We start from the raw sequence: 24403 nt of genomic DNA, 5'->3' as shown, positions 1-24403 counted from the left end.
TTTCAAAAGTGAAGCAAGAATGGCCTTCACTCTTCTGGGACAATGTAATATTTGAACGGAACCTTACTGCAGCTGTATAGAATTTGTAAGATAAATGCATTATTAATAAGGTCCAAATGAAATATTTCCCTTATATCTCCCTTTCCATGTTGCTTGTTGTCACAGTTGATAAATGCTGGCTCCCTGAACTAATACACTTTGCTGGCAAAAGCAGATGGAGGATTAATGGTGTGAGATTACCCACTTGAAGATTGTCTGGCAAGAAAATAATTTAGTCGGAGCAAATGCTTCATTCAGCTAAACAGGTAATATTCCTGTCAGTCACCTGTTCCTTTTTGCGCATGCAAATTAATACTGAAACAACAATGCCTGTTGATATGAAAGTCCCTGACCTCAATTCCCTCCTCGTTCCAACTCCCTCTTGTTTCTAGATACATTCTGCAGTGAAAGGTGAACCCTCCACTGCACATCATTCTTTTCCAAATTCAGGAAAGCGGTCCAATATTTTAACCTGTAACCTGAGCCACATGAATCAAAATGCAGCACTTTCACCATCAATTGTTTCGCATCGTGGGCCTCGTTTATTACCTGTCCTGACAACGTGCAGCTGGGTCTTCTACATAAACTGCTGCAGTCGCACAATGGTGTCAGGCATTGGGGCGGCACGGTAGCACAGTGGTTAGCACTGCTGCCTCACTGCGCCAGGGACCCGGGTTCAATTCCGGCCTCGGGTCACTGTCAATGTGAAGTTTGCAAATTCTCTCCATGTCTGCATGGGTTTCCTCCAGGTTCTCCAGTTGCGGGTTAGGTTGATTGGCCATGGTAAATTGCTGCTTAGTGTCAGGGGGACTAGCAGGGTAAATACTTGGGGTTATGGGGATAGGGCTTGGGTGGGATTGTGGCCAGTGCAGGCTTGATGGGCCAAATGGCCTCCTTCTGCACTGTAGGCATTCTAAGATTCTATGAATGAATTCCAGGATCCAACAATGATCCAACAACAATGAAGCAATGGTGCGGATAACGTGTGAGGGAAACTTGGTGATGCTGGTGTTCCCAAGCTGCCCTTCTTGTGGAGAGTTTAAGGAATCAAAGCAACCTCGGCGGGTACATCCTGTATATACATCGAAACATACATGGAAACTAGAAGCAGGAGTAGGCCATTTGATCTTTTGAGCCTGCTTTGCCATTCATTATGATCATGGCTGATCATTAAATTCAATATCCTGATCCCCCCTTCCCTCCATATCCCTTGATCCCTTTAGCCCCAAGAGCTATACCTAAGTCTTTTTTGAAGTCACGCAACATTTTGGCCTCAATTTCTTTCTGTGGTAATGAATTCCATAGATTCACCATTCTCTGGGTGAAGACATTTTTCTCACCTCATTCCTAAAAGGTTTACCCCTCAAACCTCAAACTATGACCCCTAGTTCTGGACTCCCTCACCATTGGGAACATTCTTTCTAAATCTACCCTGTCTTACACTGTTAGAACTTTATAAGTTCCGATGAGATCCCCTCTCACTCTTCTAATCTCCAGTGAATATGATCCTAACTGACATAGTCTCTCCTCATATAACAGACCTGCCATCCCAAGAATCAGCTTGGTAAACCTTCGCTGTACTCCCTCTATAGCAAGGGCATCCTTCCTTCGATAAGGACACCAAAACTGCACACAATACTCTAGGTGTGGCCTCACCAACACCCAATGCAATTGCCGCAAAACATCCCTATCCCTACACTCAAATACCATTTGCCTCCTTTACTGCTTTCTGTACCTGCGCGCTTACCTTCAGCGACTGATGCACGAGGACACCAAGGTCTCATTGAGTATCCACCTCTCTCAATTTATACCTATTCAAGTAATAATCTGTCTTCCTATTATTGCTACCAAAGTGGATAACCTCACATTTATCCACATTATATTGCATCTGCCATGCAGATGTCCACACACTCAGCCTGTCCAAATCACGCTGAAGCATCTCTGCATCCTGCTCACAGCTCACCCTCCCCCTCAACTTTGTATCATCTGCAAATTTGGAGATAATACATTCAGTTCTCTCTTCCAAATCATTCATATATAATGTGAACAGTTGGGATCCGAGCACAGATCCCTACGGTACCCCATTAATCACTGCCTACCAATCAGAAGAAGACCCATTTATTCTAACTCTTTGCTTCCTCTCTGCTAACCAGCTTTCTATCCATCTCAAGACACTACCCGCAATCCCATGCACTTTTAACTTTACATAGTAATCTGCTTGGTGAGACTTTATCGAAAGCCTTCTGAAAGATTAAATAAACCACATCCACTGGTTCTCCTTGATCAGCTTTACTAGTTACATCCTCAAAGAATTCCAGTAGATTTGTCAAGGATGATTTCTTTTTTGTAAATCCATGCTGACTTTGTCTAATTATATCACTGCTTTCCAAATTCTGTTCTATGAAACCCTTGATAATGGACTCTAGTGACTTCCCTGCTACTGACGTTAGGCTCACTGGTCTATAATTCCTTGTTTTTATTTCTACCTCCCTTTTTGAATAGTGGGTTTACATTAGCTACACTCAATCTGTAGGAACCAGTCGCGAGTCCAAAGAATTTTGGAAAATGATCACCAATGGATCTCCTATTTCTAGTGCCACTTAGATACTTTGGAATGAAGGTTATCAGGCCCTGGAGATTTATCCGCCTTCAATCCCATTAATTTCCCCCAAACCATTTCTCTACTAATACTGATTTCCTTCAGCTCACTAAAACTTGTGTCTCTCGGATCACATCAATGATAGTCATAGCAGACTGGTGGTGGATGGAGTGGGAGTCCATTAGCTGGAGCATCAGTCAATCAAACAGTTCAGTACCAGGTACTGTAAATGGGTGAGTCCCGCCCTTTGGATAACATGGGGAGCTGATCTCCTATCTGTCTGTTTCAGGTGAATGTTAGAAATGTCTTGTGACTATTTAATAAACAGCAACAAATTCCCCTGGTGTTCGGCCAACATTCCTCCTTCAAACAACACCAGCAAAAAAAACCATTGATTTGTCGTTTGTTGTTTGTGGAACAGTGATTGCAAGACATGACCGCCATGTTTACCTTTTGACAATGATTTGAATTAATTGTGGCACCGTGCCAATATTCATCCTCAGTGGGTGCGGTTGACAGGCAAAGGCCCTCAGTCACAAGATTGAACAATGGGTGGTATGGTGGCACAATAGTTAGCACTGCTGCCTCACAGCGCCAGAGGCCTGGGTTCGATTCCGGCCTTGGGTCATTGTCTGTATGGAGTTTGCACGTTCACCCCGTGTCTGCGTGGCTTTTTTCTGATAGTCCAAAGATGTACGGGTTAGCTTGATTGGCAATGCTAAATTGCCTCTTAGTGTCAGGGGAACTAGTAGGATAAATATGTGGCGTTATGGGAATAGGACCTGGGTGGGATTGTTGTTGCTGCAGGCTCCATGGGTCGAATGGCCTCTTTCTGCACTGTAGGGATTCTATGGATTCTAACTTAAAAATTCATGCCTTGTCATCCTTATTTCTTAGGGACTCATACAGAAGATGAACTAGAAACTGCTTAAATATAGCCAAAACCATCCTCACATGAAACAGACAATACAATCCTAAGAAGGAAGAAATGTAAATCAAAAGATTTACGTTGGCCATTTTTCATACATCATTCTTTTAGATCTTACCTTATTTCCCGGCTGCTGGTATTGTATATTTAAGATGTCCATAGCTCTTACAATGGACTGGACTGCGGTGATTATGTTCTGGTAGACCAACTTTGCAAAGGCTTTCCTGTCTTCCTCGGAGTATCCAGACCCATGGATGATTCTCATCTGTTTGATGAATGTGCTTTTGCCACTTTCTCCAGTGCCTGGTTTAAATGAAACACAAGGTACAAATTAGACTGCTCAATTATTACAGAATAAGGAAAACTGCCAAAGCAACCGTGAGGACCATTCGAGTTCTACATTGTCCTGCAGCCCAACTTACTACACAGTGAGTCACTGATTTCAAATCCATCCTTTTACTGGAAGGACATAATCGGAAAGGGAAGTGTTTCTCCATGGATTGGGAAGGGAAGTTCAGGGAAGCACAGACTGAAACCTTAGTGCTTGTCTCCAGCATTTTGTTTTAACTGGAAAAGGTACATGGTTTGATGTTCTGTGAGGAGAGGGGGAAGGGAGATATAGAGCTCTCAGAGTGTCAAAAGGAAGATACTATATGCCCAGGTGGGGAGCGAGACATAATGACTCCTTATTTCTGGGATTACAGGCTGACCAATTGTGACTCCAGTTCAAAGCGACCTTGCTAAAAAGGGGCCCTATTGCCATCTTCTCAAGGTAATTACCTACAAATGGGCAATAAATTCCAACCAAACCAACTGTGGTTCGGTTGGTAACATTTTTGCCTCTGAGTCAGCTGGTCCTAGGTTCAATCTCACTCCTGAGACTTGAGCATAAAATCAAGGTTCTCCATTGCTATACTGAGGTAACACCAGCAGATGAGACATTAAAACAAATTAAGTCTTCCCTCTTAAGTGAATACAAAAGATTCTATGGAACTGTTTAAAAAAGAGTCGGAGAATATCATAGAATCCCTACAATGCAGAAGGAGGCCATTCACCCCATTGAGTCTGCACCAACTCTCTGACAGGATATCTTACCCAGGCCCTCTCCCCCACCCTATCCCAATCACCCCACACATTTCTAATGGCTAATCCATCTAACCTACATATCTTGGGACACGAAGGAGCAACTTAGCATGACCAATCCACCTAACCCGCACGTCTTTGGACTCTGGGAGGAAACCGAAGCATCTGGAGGAAACTCACGCAGACATGGGGAGAATGTGCAAACTCCACACAGACAGTGACCCAAGGCCGGAATTGAACCCGGGTCCCTGGCACTGTGAGACAGAAGTGCCAACTACTGTGCCACTATGCTACCCTAATCTCCCAGTGTTCTGACTAATATTTTTACCTTAAACTGCAAAAATAAACAAATGATCTGGTCATTATCACATCATAATTAAACCTGATAAATGTGAGGTGATTCATTTTGGTAGGACTAATTTAAATGTGGATACGGGGTCAAAGGTAGGGTTCTGAAGACTGTGGAGGAACAGAGAGATCTCTAAAGGTTGCCACTCAAGTGGATAGAGCTGTGAAGAAGGCCTATAGTGTGTTAGCTTTTATTAACAGGGGTTGGAGTTTAAGAGCCGTGGGGTTATGCTGCAACTGTACAGGACCTTGGTGAGACCACATTTGGAATATTGTGTGCAGTTCTGGTCACCTCACTATAAGAAGGATGTGGAAGCACTGGAAAGAGTGCAGAGGAGATTTACCAGGATGCTGCCTGGTTTGGAGGGTAGGTCTTATGAGGAAAGGTTGAGGGAGCTAGGGCTCTTCTCTCTGGAGCGGAGGAGGCTGAGGGGAGACTTAATAGAGGCTTATAAAATGATGAAGGGGATAGATAGAGTGAACGTTCAAAGACTATTTCCTCGGGTGGATGGAGCTATTACAAGGGAGCATCACTATAGGGTTCATGGTGGGAGATATAGGAAGGATATCAGAGGTAGGTTCTTTATGCAGAGAGTGGTTGGGGTGTGGAATGGACTGCCTGCAGTGATAGTGGAGTCAGACACTTTAGGAACATTTAAGCGGTTATTGGATAGGCACATGGAGCACACCAGGATGATAGGGAGTGGGATAGCTTGATCTTGGTTTCAGATAAAGCTCGGCACAACATCGTGGACCGAAGGGCCTGTTCTGTGCTGTACTGTTCTATGTTCTATAATTTGTGGGAACTAGCTGTGAGGAAACTAGTTATTGCATTTTGCCACAGTACAACAGTGACTGTGCTTCAAAAGAATTTCACTGTCATTAAAGCCCTATGTTAGAAGCTGAGGTCATTTATCTGTTACACACAGATTTCTAAACATTTGACACCAGAAGTGAGTAGGAAAAGGAAATTAAGGCATTTTCAGTGCACTGTCAGTAACATGATATACAACTAGAGAGGAGTAAAATGTGTCACTGCAGGGTTATCTCCTGTTATAGGCATAGAATAGAATCTATAGAATCCCTACAGTGCAGAAGAAGGCCATTCAGCTCATCGAGTCTGCACAGACCCTCCGAAAGAGCACTTTACCTAGGTCCAGTCCCCTGCACAATCCCCATAACCCCATGCATTTAACATGGCCAATCCACCTAACCTGTACATCTCAGGACACTAAGGGGCAAATTAGCATGGCCAATCCACCTAATCTGTACATCTTGAGAAACTAAGGGGCAAATTAGCATGGCCAATCCATCTAACCTGCACATCGTTTGTGTCTATATAACAAGTCACTTTAATCCACAGAATCACAGAATTGCTACAGCACAGAAGGAGGCCATTTGGCTCATCGTGTCTGCATCAACTCTCCAAATGAGCATGATGGGCGGAATTTTACCAGCACATCTGCCCGAGGTTTGTAAGATCCCACCCGAGGCCAATGGAGAATGCCGTTCTCCAAGCCTCACCCGCCCTTGGAATCGGGCGTGTGTGCCAGTAAAATTCAGGCCCATGACTTTGTGCCATTTTCCTGCCTTTGGCCTGTACCCCAAACATGTGAAATGCTGAGATATTTCAGAAGGTCCTTTTCCTTCTTCAATTTATAGGTGCGTGAGGTGCCAAATCTTTTTTTTGATTTGGTTTGATTTATTATTGTCACATGTATCAGTATACAGTGAAAAGTATTGTTTCTTGCACGCTATACAGACAAAGCATACCATACATAGAGAAGGAAATGAGAGAGTGCAGAAGATAGTGTTACAGCCATAGCTAGGGTGTGGAGAAAGGTCAACTTAATGCAAGGTAGATCCAATCAAAAGCCTGATGGCAGCAGGGAAGAAGCTGTTCTTGAGTCTTGAAATCCAGTCTAAAACTCATCTCCACGGCATTTAACAGGTATATCTCATTGTCCATATATAGGCCAGAATTGAACCATCCCACCCACCACGGAATCGGAGCAGGCGAGGGGCGGACAATGGAATGATCCGTTGATCTCGGATGGGACTTTGCGGTTTCGGGATGAGCGAGGCAGTAAATTCTTGCTCATAGAGTCAGACCACAATAATATATTTAAGTAAATATGATTCAATAATGTATGATATTGACTTAAACTCTTTGGGGTAAAAATTGGATATGGCCTATTTGTATGCTCAGCAACCGCGATGTGCTGTTATCCTTCACCAGACTGGAGCAAAGAGGCAGCAGATAGAACTTTGTGCAGATTTCTCATCTCCATAATTACTAAATACAGCCCAGTGTTAAACATGCTGCTGACTGACTCATTGCTCAGCTGTGGCCCTAGGTTTGTGAAAGGCTAACATGAGTTAAAACTAGCATACGTTTCTTAAGGCCAGTCTTTAGCTCTTTAAGGGGAGTTGTCTGCTGGTTATCGGAGATATTTGGAACTGTTCCTTAAAGCGATTTTTTCAAAGAGGGTATAATTGAGCAGCACGACCAGGGAGAGGACTCTCAGGTTCCTTGGTACAGCTGGCACGGTGGCACAGTGGTTAGCACTGCTGCCTCACAACGTCATGGACTTGGGTCCGATTCCCAGCTTGGGTCACTGTCTGTGCAGAGTCTGCACATTCTCCCCATGTCTGCGTGGGTTTCCCCCGGGTGCTCCGGTTTCCTCCCACAGTCCGAAAGACTGTTTAGGGTGCATTGGCCATGCTAAATTCTCCCTCAGTGTACCCGAATAGACACCGGAGTGTGGCGACTAGGGGATTTTCACAGCAACTTCATTGCAGCGTGAATGTAAGCCTACTTGTGACACTAATAAATAAACTTTAAACAGCTTTGTCCAAGAGGAGGAAAGGTCTTTTTTTTCCAGAGGCCTGGGAGGATCTTTGGGCATTCATGGTGAGAGCAATAGGAGAAAATAGCCACATGATTCACTGTAAGGAATCTGACCCCAAAGGACCTGTCTGCAGTACCAGAAAATGTTCAATGACTTCACATGAGTAGTCAAGATCAGTGAATGCATTCCCAAATGCCAGTTTTTACCCACCACACTACAACTTCATTACACCTTCATTAAGAATCTCGAGTTTTCATGCTTTACATTCACATGTCCTGATGCAGGCTCTCATTCTTACCATTGGCTGCAAGCCTCATGCCCACAGCTTCCACATAATTCCAACTATGCCAGGCATGTCACCAAAACATTTTGCAACACACTCACTGATACTCTTCCCGCTCTGCTCGAGGACAAGGTGGTACACAATAGGACAGAGAAGTAGAGGAGAGATGGGGGGACCGGCATGGGTGTATCTCCTGAGCCCCTTGGAGGAGGTGGCACGGAGATTATTGGTGCAGCAGTCACTGGAGCTGTTGTAATCTGTGTCGCTGAAAACATACAGGATGACAAACGGTTGGCAAGCTAAGAGGTGTTGCTGATGTAACTGGTTCCAGCCTGGAAGGATCCTGAGGCATAGAAATTGAACACCACAGTGACCTTGGTGGCCACTGGCAGTGCCATCCTCACCCCGTTCCCCTGCTGCTGATCCAATTGAAGAAGGTGGCTCAGTTCGTAGCCACCTCAGACACTGATCCTGAATAGGTTAGAGGTAGAAGAAGTGCCCTCTGAGCATCCTTTTGTGGATGGAGAAAGGAAGATTGCAATGCTGATTTTAACTACAATAATGGCAATATTAGCTTTAAAAAGCAATGATGTAACTGAGAGATAAGCATGCTGGGATTTTTAATCAAGATGTAATTATAAACAGATGCAGGCTGCAGAGGTACTATGAGCCATGATCTGGTCTGGGAGATGTGACCTGAAGCTTTGTGTGTTGACTAAATACGGGGAGTTGTATAGCTGGAGCTGGACTCTATGGCACCGAGATTTATGGGTTCTATGTGAGCTAAATGCTATCTGAACCAAGCATTATGGAGTCTTTTACAAGTAATTCCATTGGCTGTTCGAGCAATGTGATTTCCGGTTACACCATTGGGCTGGATACCAGAGAGCCTTATGGAAAGTTGAAACAATTTGTGGATAAGCTAAATGTTTCAGTCCTTTGTCTCTGGCGATAACTCTAGAGGTCAACCATTGCAAGAACTGTGCCCTGAAGAACATCAAAGAAGACCACGAGGATCTACATCAGGGACGAACCTGGCCATTTTGTTCTAAACCAGGTAGTATCTGTTTTCAGTTAAAGAATTAGAGTTAACTTTCAGTTAAGAGTAAAAGTTCTGTGAAGAGTTAAAATTCAGTAAAAGAGCTAAAGTGTTGCAACTGTTACAAATTTGAGTTCGGTACCTTAAATGTTAAATAAAGTGAAGATTGTTAAATTAATTAAAAGTTGACTCCTGTCCTTGTTTGTCACATTAAACTGGAATGCTTGGAGAGGGTTTAAATTAGTAGCTGAATAACACTTGGTAGGTATGGCCTTCTATTGAGAGCCCATTTCCTGTTCCATATATGCACAGCATCTTCTACCTGCTGCCTCTGCCTTCTTTCTGCAGCCCTAGAGGGACTAACACCAAACCATGTATTTCTCAAAATGTCCTTTAAAAGTCACTCCCGTATCTGCTTCCACTACCTCCCCTGGCAGCGAGTTCCAGGCACCCACTACCCTCTGTGTAAAAAACTTGCCTTGTACATTTCCTTTAAACCTTGCCCCTCACATCTTAAACCTGTGCCCCCTGGTAATTGACTCTTCCACCCTGGGAAAAAGCTTCTGACTATCCATTCTGTCCATGCCTCTCATAATCTTGTAGACTTCTATCAGTTCATTTCTCATCCTCCATCATTTCAGTGAGAACAAACCAAGGTTCTCCAACCTCTCCTTATAGCTAATGCCCTCCATACCAGGCAACATCCTGGTAAATCTTTTCTGTACCCTCTTCAAAGCCTTCACATCTTTCTGGTAGTGTGGCGACCAGAATTGAACACTATATTCCAAGTGCGGCCTAACTAAGGTTCTATAAAGCTGCAACATGACTTGCCAATTTTTAAACTCAATGGTCCAGCCGATGAAGGCAAGCATGCCGTATGCCTTCTTGACTACCTTCTCCACCTGCATTGCCACTTTCAGTGACCTGTGCACCTGTACACCCAGATCCCTCTGCCTATCAATACTCTTAAGGGTTCTGCCATTTACTGTATTTTCCTATCTGTATTAGACTTTCCAAAATGCATTACCTCACATTTGTCCGGATTTGCCCACCCCAGTCCAACGCCGGCATCTCCTCAAAGACTATTTCCTCGGGTGGATGGAGCTATTACAAGGGGGCATAAGCATAGGGTTCGTGGTGGGAGATACAGGAAGGATATCAGAGGTAGGTTCTTTACGCAGAGAGTGGTTGGGGTGTGGAATGGACTGCCTGCAGTGATAGTGGAGTCAGACACTTTAGGAACATTTAAGCTGTTATTGGATGGGCACATGGAGCACACCGGGATGATAGGGAGTGGGATGGCTTGATCTTGGTTTCAGATGGGGCTCGGAACAGCATTGTGGGCCGAAGGGCCTGTTCTGTGCTGTACTGTTCAATGTTCTATCATGCATAACAATTGTCAATCATTGCTCATGTGTGTCATTTTGAGTACAGTGTATTCTTATAAGCCTTTTTCATATGTATTTGTTGTACTGGTGTCCATTGAGGGTTCTGAGCATGTGTGGGTTTTGGCGAGCCTTTCAGTCTACAAAGCAGGACCTGTTTTACTAGTACTCCTGTTTTCATAATTATTATTGTTGTGCTGAGTTACTGTTATTGTTAAACTTTGTTATTTATTTATATAAAGAAGTTCCTTTTTTCAAACAACACATTGCTTGTGGACTGAGGTCACCACAATATGGTATTTTATTAGCCTTTTGTTTTCTGCTCGAAAATATTAATGATTTGGATGAGAATATAGGAGGCATGGTTAGTAAGTCTGCAGATGTCATCAAGGTTGGTGGCATAGTGGACAGTGAAGAAAGTTATCTCGGATTGCAATGGGATCTTGATCAATTGGGCCAGTGGGCTGACGATGCGAGGTGATGCATTTTGGTAGATTGAACCAGGGCAGGACTTACTCAGTTAATGGTAGGGCGTTAGGGAGAGTTACAGAACGAAGAGATCCAGGGGTACAGGTTCATAGCTCCTTGAAAGTGGAGTCACAGGTGGACAGAATGGTGAAGAAGGCATTTAGCATGCTTGGTTTTATTGGTCAGAACATTGAATACAGGAGTTGGGACTGCCTTGCTGAAGTTGTATAAGACATTGGTAAGGCCGCACTTGGAATACTGTGTACAGTTCTGGTCACCCTATTTTAGAAAGGATATTATTAAATTAGAAAGAGTGCAGAAAAGATCTACTGGGATGCTACCGGGACTTGATGGTTTGAGTTATAAGGAGAGGCTGGATAGACTGGGACTTTTTTCTCTGGAGCATAGAAGGCTGAGGGGTAATCTTATAGAGGTCTATAAAATAATGAGGGGCATAGATCAGCTAGATAGGCAATATCTTTTCCCAAAGGTAGGGGAGTCTAAAACTAGAGGGCATAGGTTTAAGGTGAGAGGGGAGAGATACAAAAGTGTTTGAGGGGCAATTTTTTCACACAGAGGGTGGTGAGTGTCTGAAACAAGCTGCCAGAGGTAGTAGTAGAGGCGGGTACAATTTTGTCTTTAACAAGCATTTAGATAGTTACATGGGTACGATGGGTATAGAGGGATATGGGCCAAATGCGGGCAATTGGGACTAGCTTCGGGGTTTAAAAAAAAGGGGGGCATGGACAAGTTGGGCCAAAGGGCTGTAAATCTCTATGACTCTAAAATGTTAAATAAACGTTCTCATTTGGACTTTCCCTGTAAATACAAAGGAATCCGAGCAGAACCAATCAAAGTTACATGGCTTGAGATAACGAATAAGAGATGAGAAGAATTTCCATAACCCTTCATGGATATGCACAAGCACTCTGCCTAATTGTTTCACAAAGAAACTGCCTAGGAATGGGTTTTGAGGTTGTAGGAATAAATAGAATTTAAAGGTAAAATATATGTAAAGATAATTAAAGGCTTCCCTGGCCATTCAGTGGAAGTACACAGCCGAATATTGACAACTTGAATATCCTCTAAATGTGCATTTTTTTAATGTAAGCTTTCTGGCAAGTGATATAATTGTGGGAAAAGTAGATTGTGTATGAGCTGATGAGAGCAAGCTGGCTAAACTGAATGGACTTTTCTCATTCCAGATGTACTATGTCCATGGGCTGCCTGGTGGCACAGTGGTTAGCACTGCTGCCTCATAGTGCCAGGGACCTGGGTTCAATTCTGGCCTTGGGTGACTGTGTGGATTTTGGTAGTTCTCCCTATAAGTGTGTGGGGTTCCTTTAGGTGCTCCAGTTTCCTCACACAGTCCAAAGATGTGCAGGTTAGGTGGATTGGCCATGCTAAATTGCCCACAGGTGTCCAAGATGTGTAGGTCAGGTGTATTGACCATGGTAAATGCTCAGTGTTACAGGAATTGGGTGGGAGAGAGGGCCTGGATGGGATGCTCTTTCAGATGGGCGGTGGAGGCTCTTTCTGCACTGTTGGGATTCTATGATTCTATATGCATGAACTGGTGGGAGCAGGTTGGATAATTTGGTTCTACTACGGATCTGTCAGCCACATGTCAGTTTTCTCTAAAGTGTTATTTCCAGTTTTCATTGACGACTGAAGGAGTAGGTTTTCAACTGAAACTATATTATGTTAATACAATAAAGTGCATTAACAATTTACACCCACACAAATGACGTCTCAGAGAAACGGTAGCAGGAATTTAGTGCATTTGGTTTCAGCTGCTGGGAAGTCACACCAACGCTCAAGGCAAATGGAAGACAGCCAACACATTTGGTGTTTTCAAATGTGGCCATGGGAAGAACCTGTTTAACTGCATTGTGTTCCCTCATGTCACTAAAAAGGGGAGAAGTGACTTCAAGTGTGTTGACGGAGTTAAAGGCATTTCTGTGAAAGCAGTTCCTTACCTCTCCGGGCCAGTTTTTGTTTTTCTCTCATTGCTATTTCTGGCCCTTCCCACCTCTCTGCTGAGAAGTGCAGATGAGGCATTGAGTGACAGCTGGTTCATGCTTCACTGTGTCTCTCTCAATGGATGAATTGCAGCCAAGTTTCACTGGCCTTGCTCAGACATGAAGGGTGTAGCATCGGAGAGCTCTCATGGAACCACACCTCAGAATGAGTCAAAATCCATGGGAGACAGTGAAGAGAAGCCAAAAAATATGTATTTTTTAAATTAAACTTTTATTTATTTTGTAGCCATCACAGATATTTTCTGTCACGTAGGATTATGATGGATATATGGCACTAACGCAGGCCATTTGGCCCAAGCCTTTATGCTACATTCGAGCCTCCTCCCATCTATTTGCATCTAAATCTACAAACTAAAGCCTTTATTCCCTTTTTTTATCATAAGCGTGTCTAGTTTCCCCTTAAATTGGTGGCACAGTAGTTAGCAATGCTGGCTCACAGCACCAGGGACCTGGGTTCAATTCCCGGCTTGGGTCACTGTCTGTGTGGAGTTTGCACATTCTCCCCGTGTCTGCGTGGGTTTCATCTTGGGGCTCCGGTTTCCTCCCACAGTCCAAAGGTGCGCAGGTTAGGTGGATTGGCCATGCTAAATTGCCCCTTCACGTCCCAAGATATATAGGTTAGGGGGATTAGCGGGGTTTATGTGTGGGGTCATGGGTAAGCCTGGGTAAGAGTCAGTGCAGACTCGATGGGCCAAATGGCCTCCTTCTGCATTGTATGGATTCTATGATTCTATTCAATTGCAGCGCGGTAACAAGTTCCACCTTCTCAACTTCTGGATAAAGAAATTTCTTCAAACTTGTTGGATTCTTGGTGACTATCTTATGTTGATGACCATCTATTCAGCTCTTCCTCCCACAGTCTGAAAGACGTGCTGGTTAGGTGCATTGGCCTTGCTAAATTCTCCTTCAGTTTACCCAGACAGGCGCCGGAGTGTGGTGACTAGGGAATTTTCACAGTAACTTCATTGCAGTGGACTCAGAGAGGGGGCCCACCATTAGCTAACAGCAGGATCTTCTGATCCCATCGATGTCAGTGGGGTTTTCCATTCAATGCACCCCTTGCCGCCGGGAAACCCACAGCAGGGGTTTTCTGTCCGCGGCACTGAAATATCCCGCCAGTGAGACAGACGGAAAATTCCGGCCAATGTCTTCCTGGAATTTGTTGCAATCCTGTTCAGTGATTCCCCACAATTTGTTAATGTAAGTATAAACAGCAGTGGTCCCCACATTGATCTTTCTGCAACACCACTCACCACATCTTGCCACCCTTTACTCCCACTTTCTGCTTTCTGTCTTGAAGCCAGCAATCGATTCACATGCCACTTGTCCCCTGACTTCCCATTCTCTGACCTTGCTCATTTGTCTATCACAGGACACTTTATCAAAGATCTTTTGAAAATTCAAATACATAACATCTACTGCACTCTCACTTTCTATTCTCTCAAAAAGATTCAATAAGGTTGGTCATATGTACGAACGTATGAGTGTACAAATGGACGGGTTAGGAGCAGAAGTAGGCCACTCGGCCCCTTGAGGCTGCTCTACCATTCAATTAGATCATGGCTGATCTGACTGTAGCCTCAACTCCACATTCCTGCCTACCCCCGATAACCTTTCACCCCCTTGTTAATCTAGAATCTATCAAGCTCAGCCTTAAAAATATTTAATAAACGTAAGAACATAAGAACGAGGAGCAAGAATAGTCCATCTGGCCCCTTGAGCCTGCTCTGCCATTCAATAAGATCATGGCTGATCTTTTCATGGACTCAGCTCCACTTACCCACCCCCTCACCATAACCCTTAACTCCTTTACCGTTCAAAAATCTATCTTTGCCTGAAAAACATTCAATGAGGTAGCCTCAACTGCTTCACTGGGCAGGGAATTCCACAGATTCACAACCCTTTGGGTGACGAAGTTCCTTCTCAACTCAGTCCTAAGTCTGCTCCCTCTTATTTTGAGGCCATGCCCCCTAGTTCTAGATGTACCCGCCAGTGGAAACAGCCTTGCTGCTTCTATCTTATCTATTCCCTTCATAATTTTATATGTTTCTATAAGATCCCCCCTCATTCTTCTAAATTCCAACGAGTTTAATCCCAGTCTACTCAATCTCTTCTCTTAAGCCAACCCTCTCAACTCCAGAATCAACCTAGTGTATCTCACCTGCACCCATTCTAGGGCCAGTATATGCTTTCTCAAGTAAGGAGACCAAAACTGCACACAGGACTCCAGGTGTGGCCTCATCAGCATCTTATACAGCTGCAACATAACCTTTCTGTTTTTACCTCCATCCCTCTAGCAATGAAGGACAAAATCCCATTTGCCTTCTTAATTACCTGCTGGACCTGCAAGCCAACTTTTTATGATTCATACACAAGGACACCCAGGTCCCTCTGCATAGCACCATGCTGCAATTTTTTTACCATTTAAATAATAGTCCATTTTGCTGTTATTCCTACCAAAATGGATGACCTCACATTTACCAACATTGTACTCCATCTGCTAGACCCTTGCCCACTCACTTAAACTATCTGTTTGGCACAACTTGTGGGGCCGAAGGGCCTGTTTTGTGCTGTAGTTTTTCTATGTTGCTATGTTTCAATCTACATCCCTCTATAGACTTTCAGTGTCCTCTTTTCTCTACCACTCATCTTAGTGTCATCTGTGAATTTTGACACACTCCACTTGGTCCCCAACTCCAAATCATCTATGTAAATTGTAAACAATTGCGGTCCCAACACTGATCCCTGAGACACAACACTAGTCACTGATCGCCAACCAGAAAAACATCCATTTACCCCCACTCTTTGCTTTCTGTTAGTTAACCAATCCTCTATCCATGCTAATACATTACCCGTAATGCCGTGCACCTTTATCTTATGTAGCAGTCTTTTGTGCGGCAGCTTGTCAAATGCCTTCTGGAAATCCAAATAAGCCATATCCACCCCATTGTCCACCGCGCTCATAATGTCCTCAAAGAATTCCAGTAAATTAGTTAAACATGACCTGCCTTTCATGAACCCATGCTGCATCTGCCCATGTGACAATTTCTATCCAGATGTCTCGCTATTTCTTCCTTGATGATAGATTCAAGCATTTTCCCCACCATAGAAGTTAAGCTAACTGGCCTATAGTATCCACCTTTTCATAGAATCATAGAAAATCATAGAAACCCTACAGTACAGAAAGAGGCCATTCGGCCCATCGAGTCTGCACCGACCACAATCCCACCCAGGCCCTACCCTCATATCCCTACATATTTTACCCGCTAATCTCTCTAATCTACGCATCCCAGGACACACTAAGGGGCAATTTTAGCATGGCCAATCAACCTAACCCGCACATCTTTGGGACTGTGGGAAGAAACCGGAGCACCCGGAGGAAACCCACGCAGACACGAGGAGAATGTGCAAACTCCACACAGACAGTGACCCAAGCCGGGATTCGAACCCAGGTCCCTGGAGCTGTGAAGCAGCAGTGCTAACCACTGTGCTACCGTGCCGCCCCGTGTCTACCTCCTTTTTTAAACAGTGGCATCACATTTGCTGTTTTCCAATCTGGCGGAACCTCCCCAAAGCCCAGCGAATTTTGATGAATTGCCATGAGTACATTTTCTCCTCAATCTCTTTTAGTACCCTGGGATGCATTCCATCAGGGCCAGGAGACTTGTCTACCTTTAGCCCCATTAGCCTGACCAACACTAGCTCTTTAGTGATAATGATCATTTCTGGGTCCTCACCTGCCATAGCCTCCTCGCCATTAATTTGTGCCATGTTATTTGTGTCTTCCACTGTGAAGACCAATACAAAATACCTGTTCAATGCCTCAACCATTTCCTCATTTCTCATTTTTAAGTCCCCTTTGTCAACCTCTAAAGACTTTAGCCACTCTTTTTTGTTTTATATATTTGTAGAAACTTCTGTTATCTATTTTTATATTCTGAGCTAGTTTACTCTCATAATCTATCTTAATTTATAGCTTTTTTGTGGTTTTCTGTTAACCTTTAAAGATTTCTAAATCCTCTAGTTTCCCATTAATCTTTGCCACTTTATATGCATTTTCTTTCAATTTGATACCCTCCTTTATTTCCTTAGATATCCATGGCTAATTATCCCTTTTTCTACAGTCCTTCCTTTTCATTGGTATATACTTTTGCTGAGCACTGTGAAAAATCATTTTCAAAGTCCTCCACCATTCCTCAATTGTCCCACTATAAAGTTTTTGCTCCCAGTCTACCTTAGCCAACTCCTCCCTCATCCCATTGTACTCTCCTTTGTTTAAGCACAAGACACTGGTATTGGATTTTACCTTCTCACACTCCATCTGTATTTTAAATTCACCAATCTGTAATCGCTCCTTCCTAGAGGATCCCTAACTATGAAATCATTAATTATTCCTGTCTCATTACACAGGATCAGATCTAGGATAGCCTGCTTCCTCATAGGTTCCATTATATACTGTTCAAGGAAACTATCACGGATACATTCTATGAACTTCTCCTCAAGGCTGCCTTGACTGACCTGGTTTGACCAATTGATATGTAGATTAAAATCCCCCATGATAATTGCTGTACCATTTTTACATAAATCAGTTATTTCATTGTTTATTGCTCACCCCATTATTTGGTGGCCTGTAGACGATGCCTATCAGTGACTTTTTCTCCTTACTAATTCTAATCTCCACCCAAATGGATTCAACCTTTTTCTCCATAGAACCGATATCATCTCTCACTAAAGACTCTGCTTCCACTGCCTTTTGAGGAAGAGAATTCCAGAGACTTAATACCCTCTGAGGGAAAGAATTTCTCCTCATCTCTATTTTAAATGTGCGACAACTTGGGCGGGATTTTCTGACCGCGCTTAGCTTGAAACCAGAAAATCCTGCCTGAGGTCAATCATAGTGGGCAACGTCCACCCCTTGCCCGCTACGCTTCCCATGGCAGGCAGAACTGGAAAATTTGCTCCCTTCCTTTTAAACAGTGACGCCGAGTTCCAGATTCTCCAACAAGAGAAACATCCTCTCTACATCCACTCTGTTAATACCCCTCAGGATCTTAAAAGTTTTGATCAATTTGCCTCTTACTCTTCTAAACTCGAATGGATACAAACCTAACCTTTCCAACCTTTCCTCAAAAGACAATGTGTGCATTCCTGATATTAGACTGGTAAACTTTCTCTGAACTGTTTCTAATGCATTTATATCTTCCCTTAAATAAGGAGACCAGTGCTATACACAATACTCCAGATGTGGTCTCACTAATGCCCTGTGCAATGGAAGCATAACCTTTCTATTTTGTAATCAATTTCCCTCACAAATAAATGATAACATGCTATTAGCTTTCCTAATTACTTGCCGTACCTATATGCTGGCCTTCTGTGACTCATGCACTAGGCCATCCAGATCCCTCTGCTCCTCAAAGCTCAGCAATCTGTCACCATTTAGATGATAAGATTATTTTTTTCTTCCTGCCAAAATGGACAGTTTCACATTTGCCCGCACTCGACTCCATTAGCCAGTGTTTTGCCCACTCATTTAACCTATCTATGTCCCTTTGTAGCCTTCTTACGTTTTCTTCACAATTTACTTTTCTACCTCTTTGTGTCAAATTGAGCAACCATACCTTCAGTCCCTTCATCCAAGTCAAACAAGATTTTCTATTTTGAAATCCATGCTGACTATTCACTAATATGTTTCTCAATTCTAGATGTCCTTCTATACCAACCGACTCAAGAACAGCTTCTTCCCTGCTACTATCAGACTTTTGAATGGACCTACCTTGCATTAAGTTGATCTTTCTTTACACCCTAGCTATGACTGTAACACTACATTCTGCACTCTCTCCTTTCCTTCCTATGTATGATATGCTTTGTCGCTATAGCTTGCAAGAAACAATACATTTCACTGTATACTAATACATGTGACAATAATAAATCAAATCAAATCAGAATCAAAATCCCTCCTTTATTAAAGATTCCATTATTTTTCCTACCACTGATGTCAAGCTGACTATAATTCCCTGAGCATATTCTGTCTCCCTTCTTAAATTAGGAACAGGAATGACATTGGCTATTCACTGGTCCTCCAATACCTTTTATTAAATATGAGCCTCTGCTTTCATTTCCCTCAATTCTTTAAAAATATGTGGATGCCATCCATCTGGGCTAGGGGCGTAATGCACTTTGTGTTTGTTTGGTTTATTCAAATCATCCCTTTTTTAAATTTTAAATATACTTATTTAATTGCTCATCCACTCCCTCCACCACCGACGCTCAGTAGCAGCAGTGTGTACTATCTACAAGGTTCACTGTAGCAATTCACCAAAGATCCTTAGACAGCACCTTCCAATCCCACAACCACTTCCATCTAGAAAGACAAGGGCAGCAGATACACGGAAACACCACCACCTGCAAGTTCCCCTCCAAGCCACTCTCCATCCTGACTTGGAAATATATCGCCGTTCCTTCACAGTCGCTGGGTCAAAATCTTGGAATTCCTTCCCTAACGGCATTGTGGGTCAACCCACAGCACATGGACTGCAGCGATTCAAGAAGGCAGCTCACCACCACCTTCTCAAGGGCAACTAGGGATGGGCAATAAATGCTGGCCAGCCAGTGATGCCCATGTCTCATGAATGAATAAAAAAAATTCTCTTTCAATGTCATGTCTACCTGATCTATCTCTAAATATCGAAGTAAAATTATTATCTACCTTTCTATCAACCCTCTACTGTCACTTGTGGCGTGAACCTGCCTATCTCTTAATGATTCTATTCCCATCACAGTCATGCTTCTTTTTAATTGTTGTGCCTATATACTCTTTAACAATCTTGTTCTATGTTCCTTGATAATTTAATTTTATAGTTCCTCTTTGCCTGCCTTTTTTCTGACTTCTCTCCTAATCTCTTTATATTCTCTTTTACCGCGCATTCTGCTGCTGTTTATGCAGTGCACAGACTATCAAATGGATCATTATCACGTGGTTTTATACCAGTCATGATGTGAAGATGCTGGCGTTGGACTGGGATAAACACAGTAAGAGTTTTAACAACACCAGGTTAAAGTCCAACAAGTTTATTTGGTAGCAAATGCCATTAGCTTTCGGAGCAGCGCTCCGAAAGCTAATGGCATTTGCTACCAAATAAACCTGTTGGACTTTAACCTGGTGTTGTTAAAACTCTTACTGTTTTATACCAGGCCAGTGTTATAGTATAGACAGATTACTGTAGACAGTTCCTTCTCTGGGATCTCAAACTGTTTAATTCCAGTAAGACTGGGCCAGGACCTGGCACTTAACCTTATACGAATACTTTTCACATCAACGTTCATGCAGTAACATGTCAGCAGTGGCTCCGTGAGTAACATTCCTGCCTCTGACTCAGAGGTTATGGATTGACTTTTAGTGACATTGTGGCAAACTCCTCCCTGCATTAGGAAAACAAGAGTTCAGCGGACATTTCAAACCTCCTTTTAAAAATATCTATGGGTGGCACAGTGACACAGTGGTTAGCACTGCTGCCTCACAGCGCCATGGACCCAGGTTCGATTCCCGGCTTGGGTCACTGTCTGTGCGGAGTTTGCATGTTCTCCCCATGTCTAGGTGGCTTTCCTCCGGGTGCTCCGGTTTCCTCCCACAGTCCGAAAGACGGGCCTGTTACAGGCATCGGCCATGCTAAATTCTCCCTCAGTGTACCCGAACAGGCGCCGGAGTGTAGTGACTAAGGGATTTTCACAGTAACTTCATTAATGTAAGCCTACTAGTGACACCAATGAATAAGCAAAGCAGCATTATTGATGAATAATTGGACAGATGAAAGCACTTTAAGTCTTTGAGGTGTAATGGTTCTATGAGCGAGAGTGTGCTCTCTCTCTCTCTCCACTTACCTAAGAGCAAGAGTTTGAGTTCCCTCTTCCGCTGCTGTTTCTGTTGTTGTAACTCCTTATTGATGCGTTTGTTGATGTCTGATATCGCTTTCTCCTCCTCCGATAGACAACAGACACAGCGACAGTAAGACAAACAGCGTAAACAAGATGCCATACTTGTTTGGATAGATTGACGTGTAGTTGAAACTGCCCATAAACCTGAATCGGATTCAGTCACCTGTCCTGAGAGGTACAATGGGGACAGATTTGGTCTGGATCGCTTTTCCTGCTCTATTCTGGCACCATCATGAAACGAAGCGTTCCTTTCAAATGAATCCCAGCATTAAGAGGGAGAATTGGTCCACCTGCTTTTCAACTTAGTGATCGGAAGAAAGTTGCAACAGTTTCTCATGATGTGTGCAAGAATCTGAGACACGCCCACTCTGAAGTTGTATTTAATTTGTGGTTGCATGAGTGAATGCTCTGAGCTTCTTCAGGACAGTAATTGCCTGGCAGAATATTGTTGGGAAATTTAGAAAACAGAAACCCAGGAATGACATTACAGTGCAGCGGATGTCAGTGTTAACAGAGCTCTGTGAAAAAGGAATAGCAGGAACTAGAAGCAGGAATAGGCCATTCGGCCCTTTGAGCCTGCTCTGCTATCCATTATGATCATGGCTGATCATTAAATTCAATATCCTGATCCCCCCTCCCCCCTCCCATCCCTTGATCCCTTTAGCCCCAAGAGCTACATCTAATTTCTTCCTGAAAGCACACAATGTTTTGGTCTCAACTACTTCCTGTGGTCGCGAATTCCACACAATCACTACACTCTGCGTGAAAAAATTTCTCCTCACCTCAGTCCTAAAAGGTTTACCCCTCATCCTCGAACTATGACTCCGAATTCTGGACTTCCCCACCATCAGGAACATTCTTTCCAAATCTACCCTGTCTAACCCTATTTGAATTTTATATGTTTCTGTGAGATCCCCTCTCACTCTTCTAAACTCCAATGAATATAATACTAACTGACTTAGGGCCTGATTTTACCATCAAGTTGTGCCCTTTTCGGGCACGAAAACTTAGTAAAGTCGGGTGTGAGGCGGTTAGCACGATCTGCGACTGCCTCCACGCCCATTCTTCCTTCACCAAGCACCGAAAATGGCCGCGATTGGGACCACGCCCGAAACGGGTGCGACAGCAATTTAAATGCATTTAAATTGAATTAATGGGCTGCCCGCCCAACTTTACCGGCACTTCCCCCTTTACCACCTTGTTCGCCAATCCCAAATCGGCACAAATCAGACATGCTCAATAAAAGTCCGATTCGGGTGCTCCATCAGTGAGGGTTAGTGAGGAGGTAAGTGCATAGCGTCCGACAGATCTTTGCTACTCACGGGTGTCCTGTTGTTGCGGCCATTTTCTGTCTCGGGTTCCGTGGCGGCTCTGCGAGTGTGTGGGGGGTTGACGGGCTCTGCGAGTGTGTGGGGGGGTGGGGGGGGAAGTTGCTCTGCAGGGTCTCCGATGTCCGACTGGACTCGTGTCTCAGCACTGACCTCAGGTCTTGTGGTGCGGCTGGGTCCTAGCGCACTCAGCTCACTTCCAGCTGAAGGGTGTGCACAAAGCCCTTGCAAATTGCACTGCTGCAGCCTCTCAACTTTGCAAGGAGCTGTGATTGTGGGGAGCATGTGGCTGGAGGAATTGGGGGGGCTGTGATTGTGGGGGGCATGTGGCTGGAGGAATTGGGGGGCTGTGATTGTGGGGGGCATGTAGCTGGGGGAATTGGGGGTGATTGTGGGGAGCATGTGGCTGGGATAATTGGGGGGTATGGACAGTGACTGTTGATGGGCTAGGGGCAAGCAGCATTCCATAACCTCTACATGTGTTCCTTTCCATCTCCCCTCCCCCCCCTTTCAGAGTGACAATGTGGCTTTTTCTACGTAACCAATTGATCTTGCTGTCCTTTTGGTTGCTGCTGGAGCTGAGGAGGAGGAGCCTTACCACTTGCAGGATCAGAGGGAGACGACCACCAGAGGCAGGAGGTGGCCGCCATTCACTGTGGCATCTCCCAATCTGTCGTGTACACCTGTGTGAGGCAGGTCACTGAAGGCCTGTATGGCCGGGCTGGCCAGTTCATCAACTTCAACCTGGACCAGGCACAGCAGGAAGCCCAGGCTGCAGGATTCCTAGCAATCACGGGGATGCCAAACGTGTAGGGGGCGATCGACTGCACACACGTCACCCTCAAGGGCCCCCTACAGAATCCATGAAGATTTGTAAATAGGAAGGGGTTCCACTCCCTGAATGTTCAGCTAGTGTGCGACCATAACATGACCATCATGAATATCTGCGCCAGACATCCAGGCAGCGGGCATGGCAGTTTCATCGTCAGGGGCTCGGACATCCTGGAGGCATTTGAGGAGGAGCCCAGGCTGCGGGGGTGGCTCCTGGGTGATATGGGTTACCCGCTTCGGACATGGCTGATGACGCCTGAGCGGAGGCCTGTGTCTGAGGTGGGGACCCGCTATAATGAGGCCCATGTAGCCACCTGCGCGACAGTGGAGAGGTGCATTGGGCTCCTCAAGATGAGATTCAGGTGCCTGGACCGATCTGGCGGGGCCTTCCAATACAGCCCAGTGATCTGTTCCCGCATCGTGACCGTGTGCTGTGCCTTGCACAATCTGACTCTACAGAGAGGAGGAGGAGGAGGAGGATGTGGAGGCTGACTAGCCAGCTGTCACTGAGCAGGAGGAGGAGGAAGAGCACACCAAGGAACACCAACCCGGCGCTGGAGAGATGCCAACCCAAATGAGACATGCGAGGGCGGCTAGGGAGGCTCTGAACACCAGGCAATTCACTCGCCAGGGGTTTGTGTCTGTGGGTTCCATCCCCCAAATGCCTTCTATATCCTGCACATTGTCACACCAGAGTGGTGGGCCTGGGTACTCTGCGTTAGCGAGTTTTTTGGCAGGCAGGAGGGTGGTGACAACTCGCTAAGCACCATTATAATGATGGCCTGGTGCAAACTAGTCTGACTCCTACCTGAGCTCCGCATCCACGCTGGCACCTGGGCCCATGTCTGTGTAGTGGCTAAGGGATCTGAAAGCCCCATACAGGACCCTGGGGCGGGTGGGGTGGGGGACGGGAGGGAATCGCTCGTGGGGTCTGGGGAACCAATGCCTATTTGTGATATATATAAATGATTTGGAAGAATGTGTAACTGGTGTAATCAGCAAGTTTGCGGATGACACGAAGATGGCTGGAATTGCGGATAGCGAAGAGCATTGTCGGGCAATACAGCAGGATATAGATAGGCTGGAAAATTGGGCGGAGAGGTGGCAGATGGAATTTAATCCGGATAAATGCAAAGTGATGCATTTTGGAAGAAATAATGTAGGGAGGAGTTATACAATAAATGGCAGAGTCATCAGGAGTATAGAAACACAGAGGGACCTAGGTGTGCAAGTCCACAAATCCTTG

At 44.6% G+C, this 24403-nt stretch overlaps 1 protein-coding gene across 1 annotated transcript in view; it reads right to left on the bottom strand.

Annotated features, from left to right (window-relative positions):
- Positions 1-21325, bottom strand: part of LOC144479503 (guanine nucleotide-binding protein subunit alpha-14-like) — a 47989-nt gene extending 26664 nt beyond the window's left edge. Inside the window, exons 1-2 of the mRNA XM_078198234.1 lie at positions 20945-21325; positions 3685-3869 (exon numbers count right to left, since the gene is read on the bottom strand). Of these exons, the coding sequence (XP_078054360.1) occupies positions 3685-3869; positions 20945-21098 (339 nt within the window). The 5' untranslated portion in view covers positions 21099-21325. The remainder of the gene's footprint in view (positions 1-3684; positions 3870-20944) is intronic.
- Positions 21326-24403: the final 3078 nt, after the last annotated feature.

The sequence above is a fragment of the Mustelus asterias genome, chromosome 26 (genome assembly GCF_964213995.1).
Source record: "Mustelus asterias chromosome 26, sMusAst1.hap1.1, whole genome shotgun sequence".
Lineage (NCBI taxonomy): Eukaryota > Metazoa > Chordata > Chondrichthyes > Carcharhiniformes > Triakidae > Mustelus > Mustelus asterias.
This window is presented reverse-complemented; position numbering and strand designations above follow the sequence as displayed.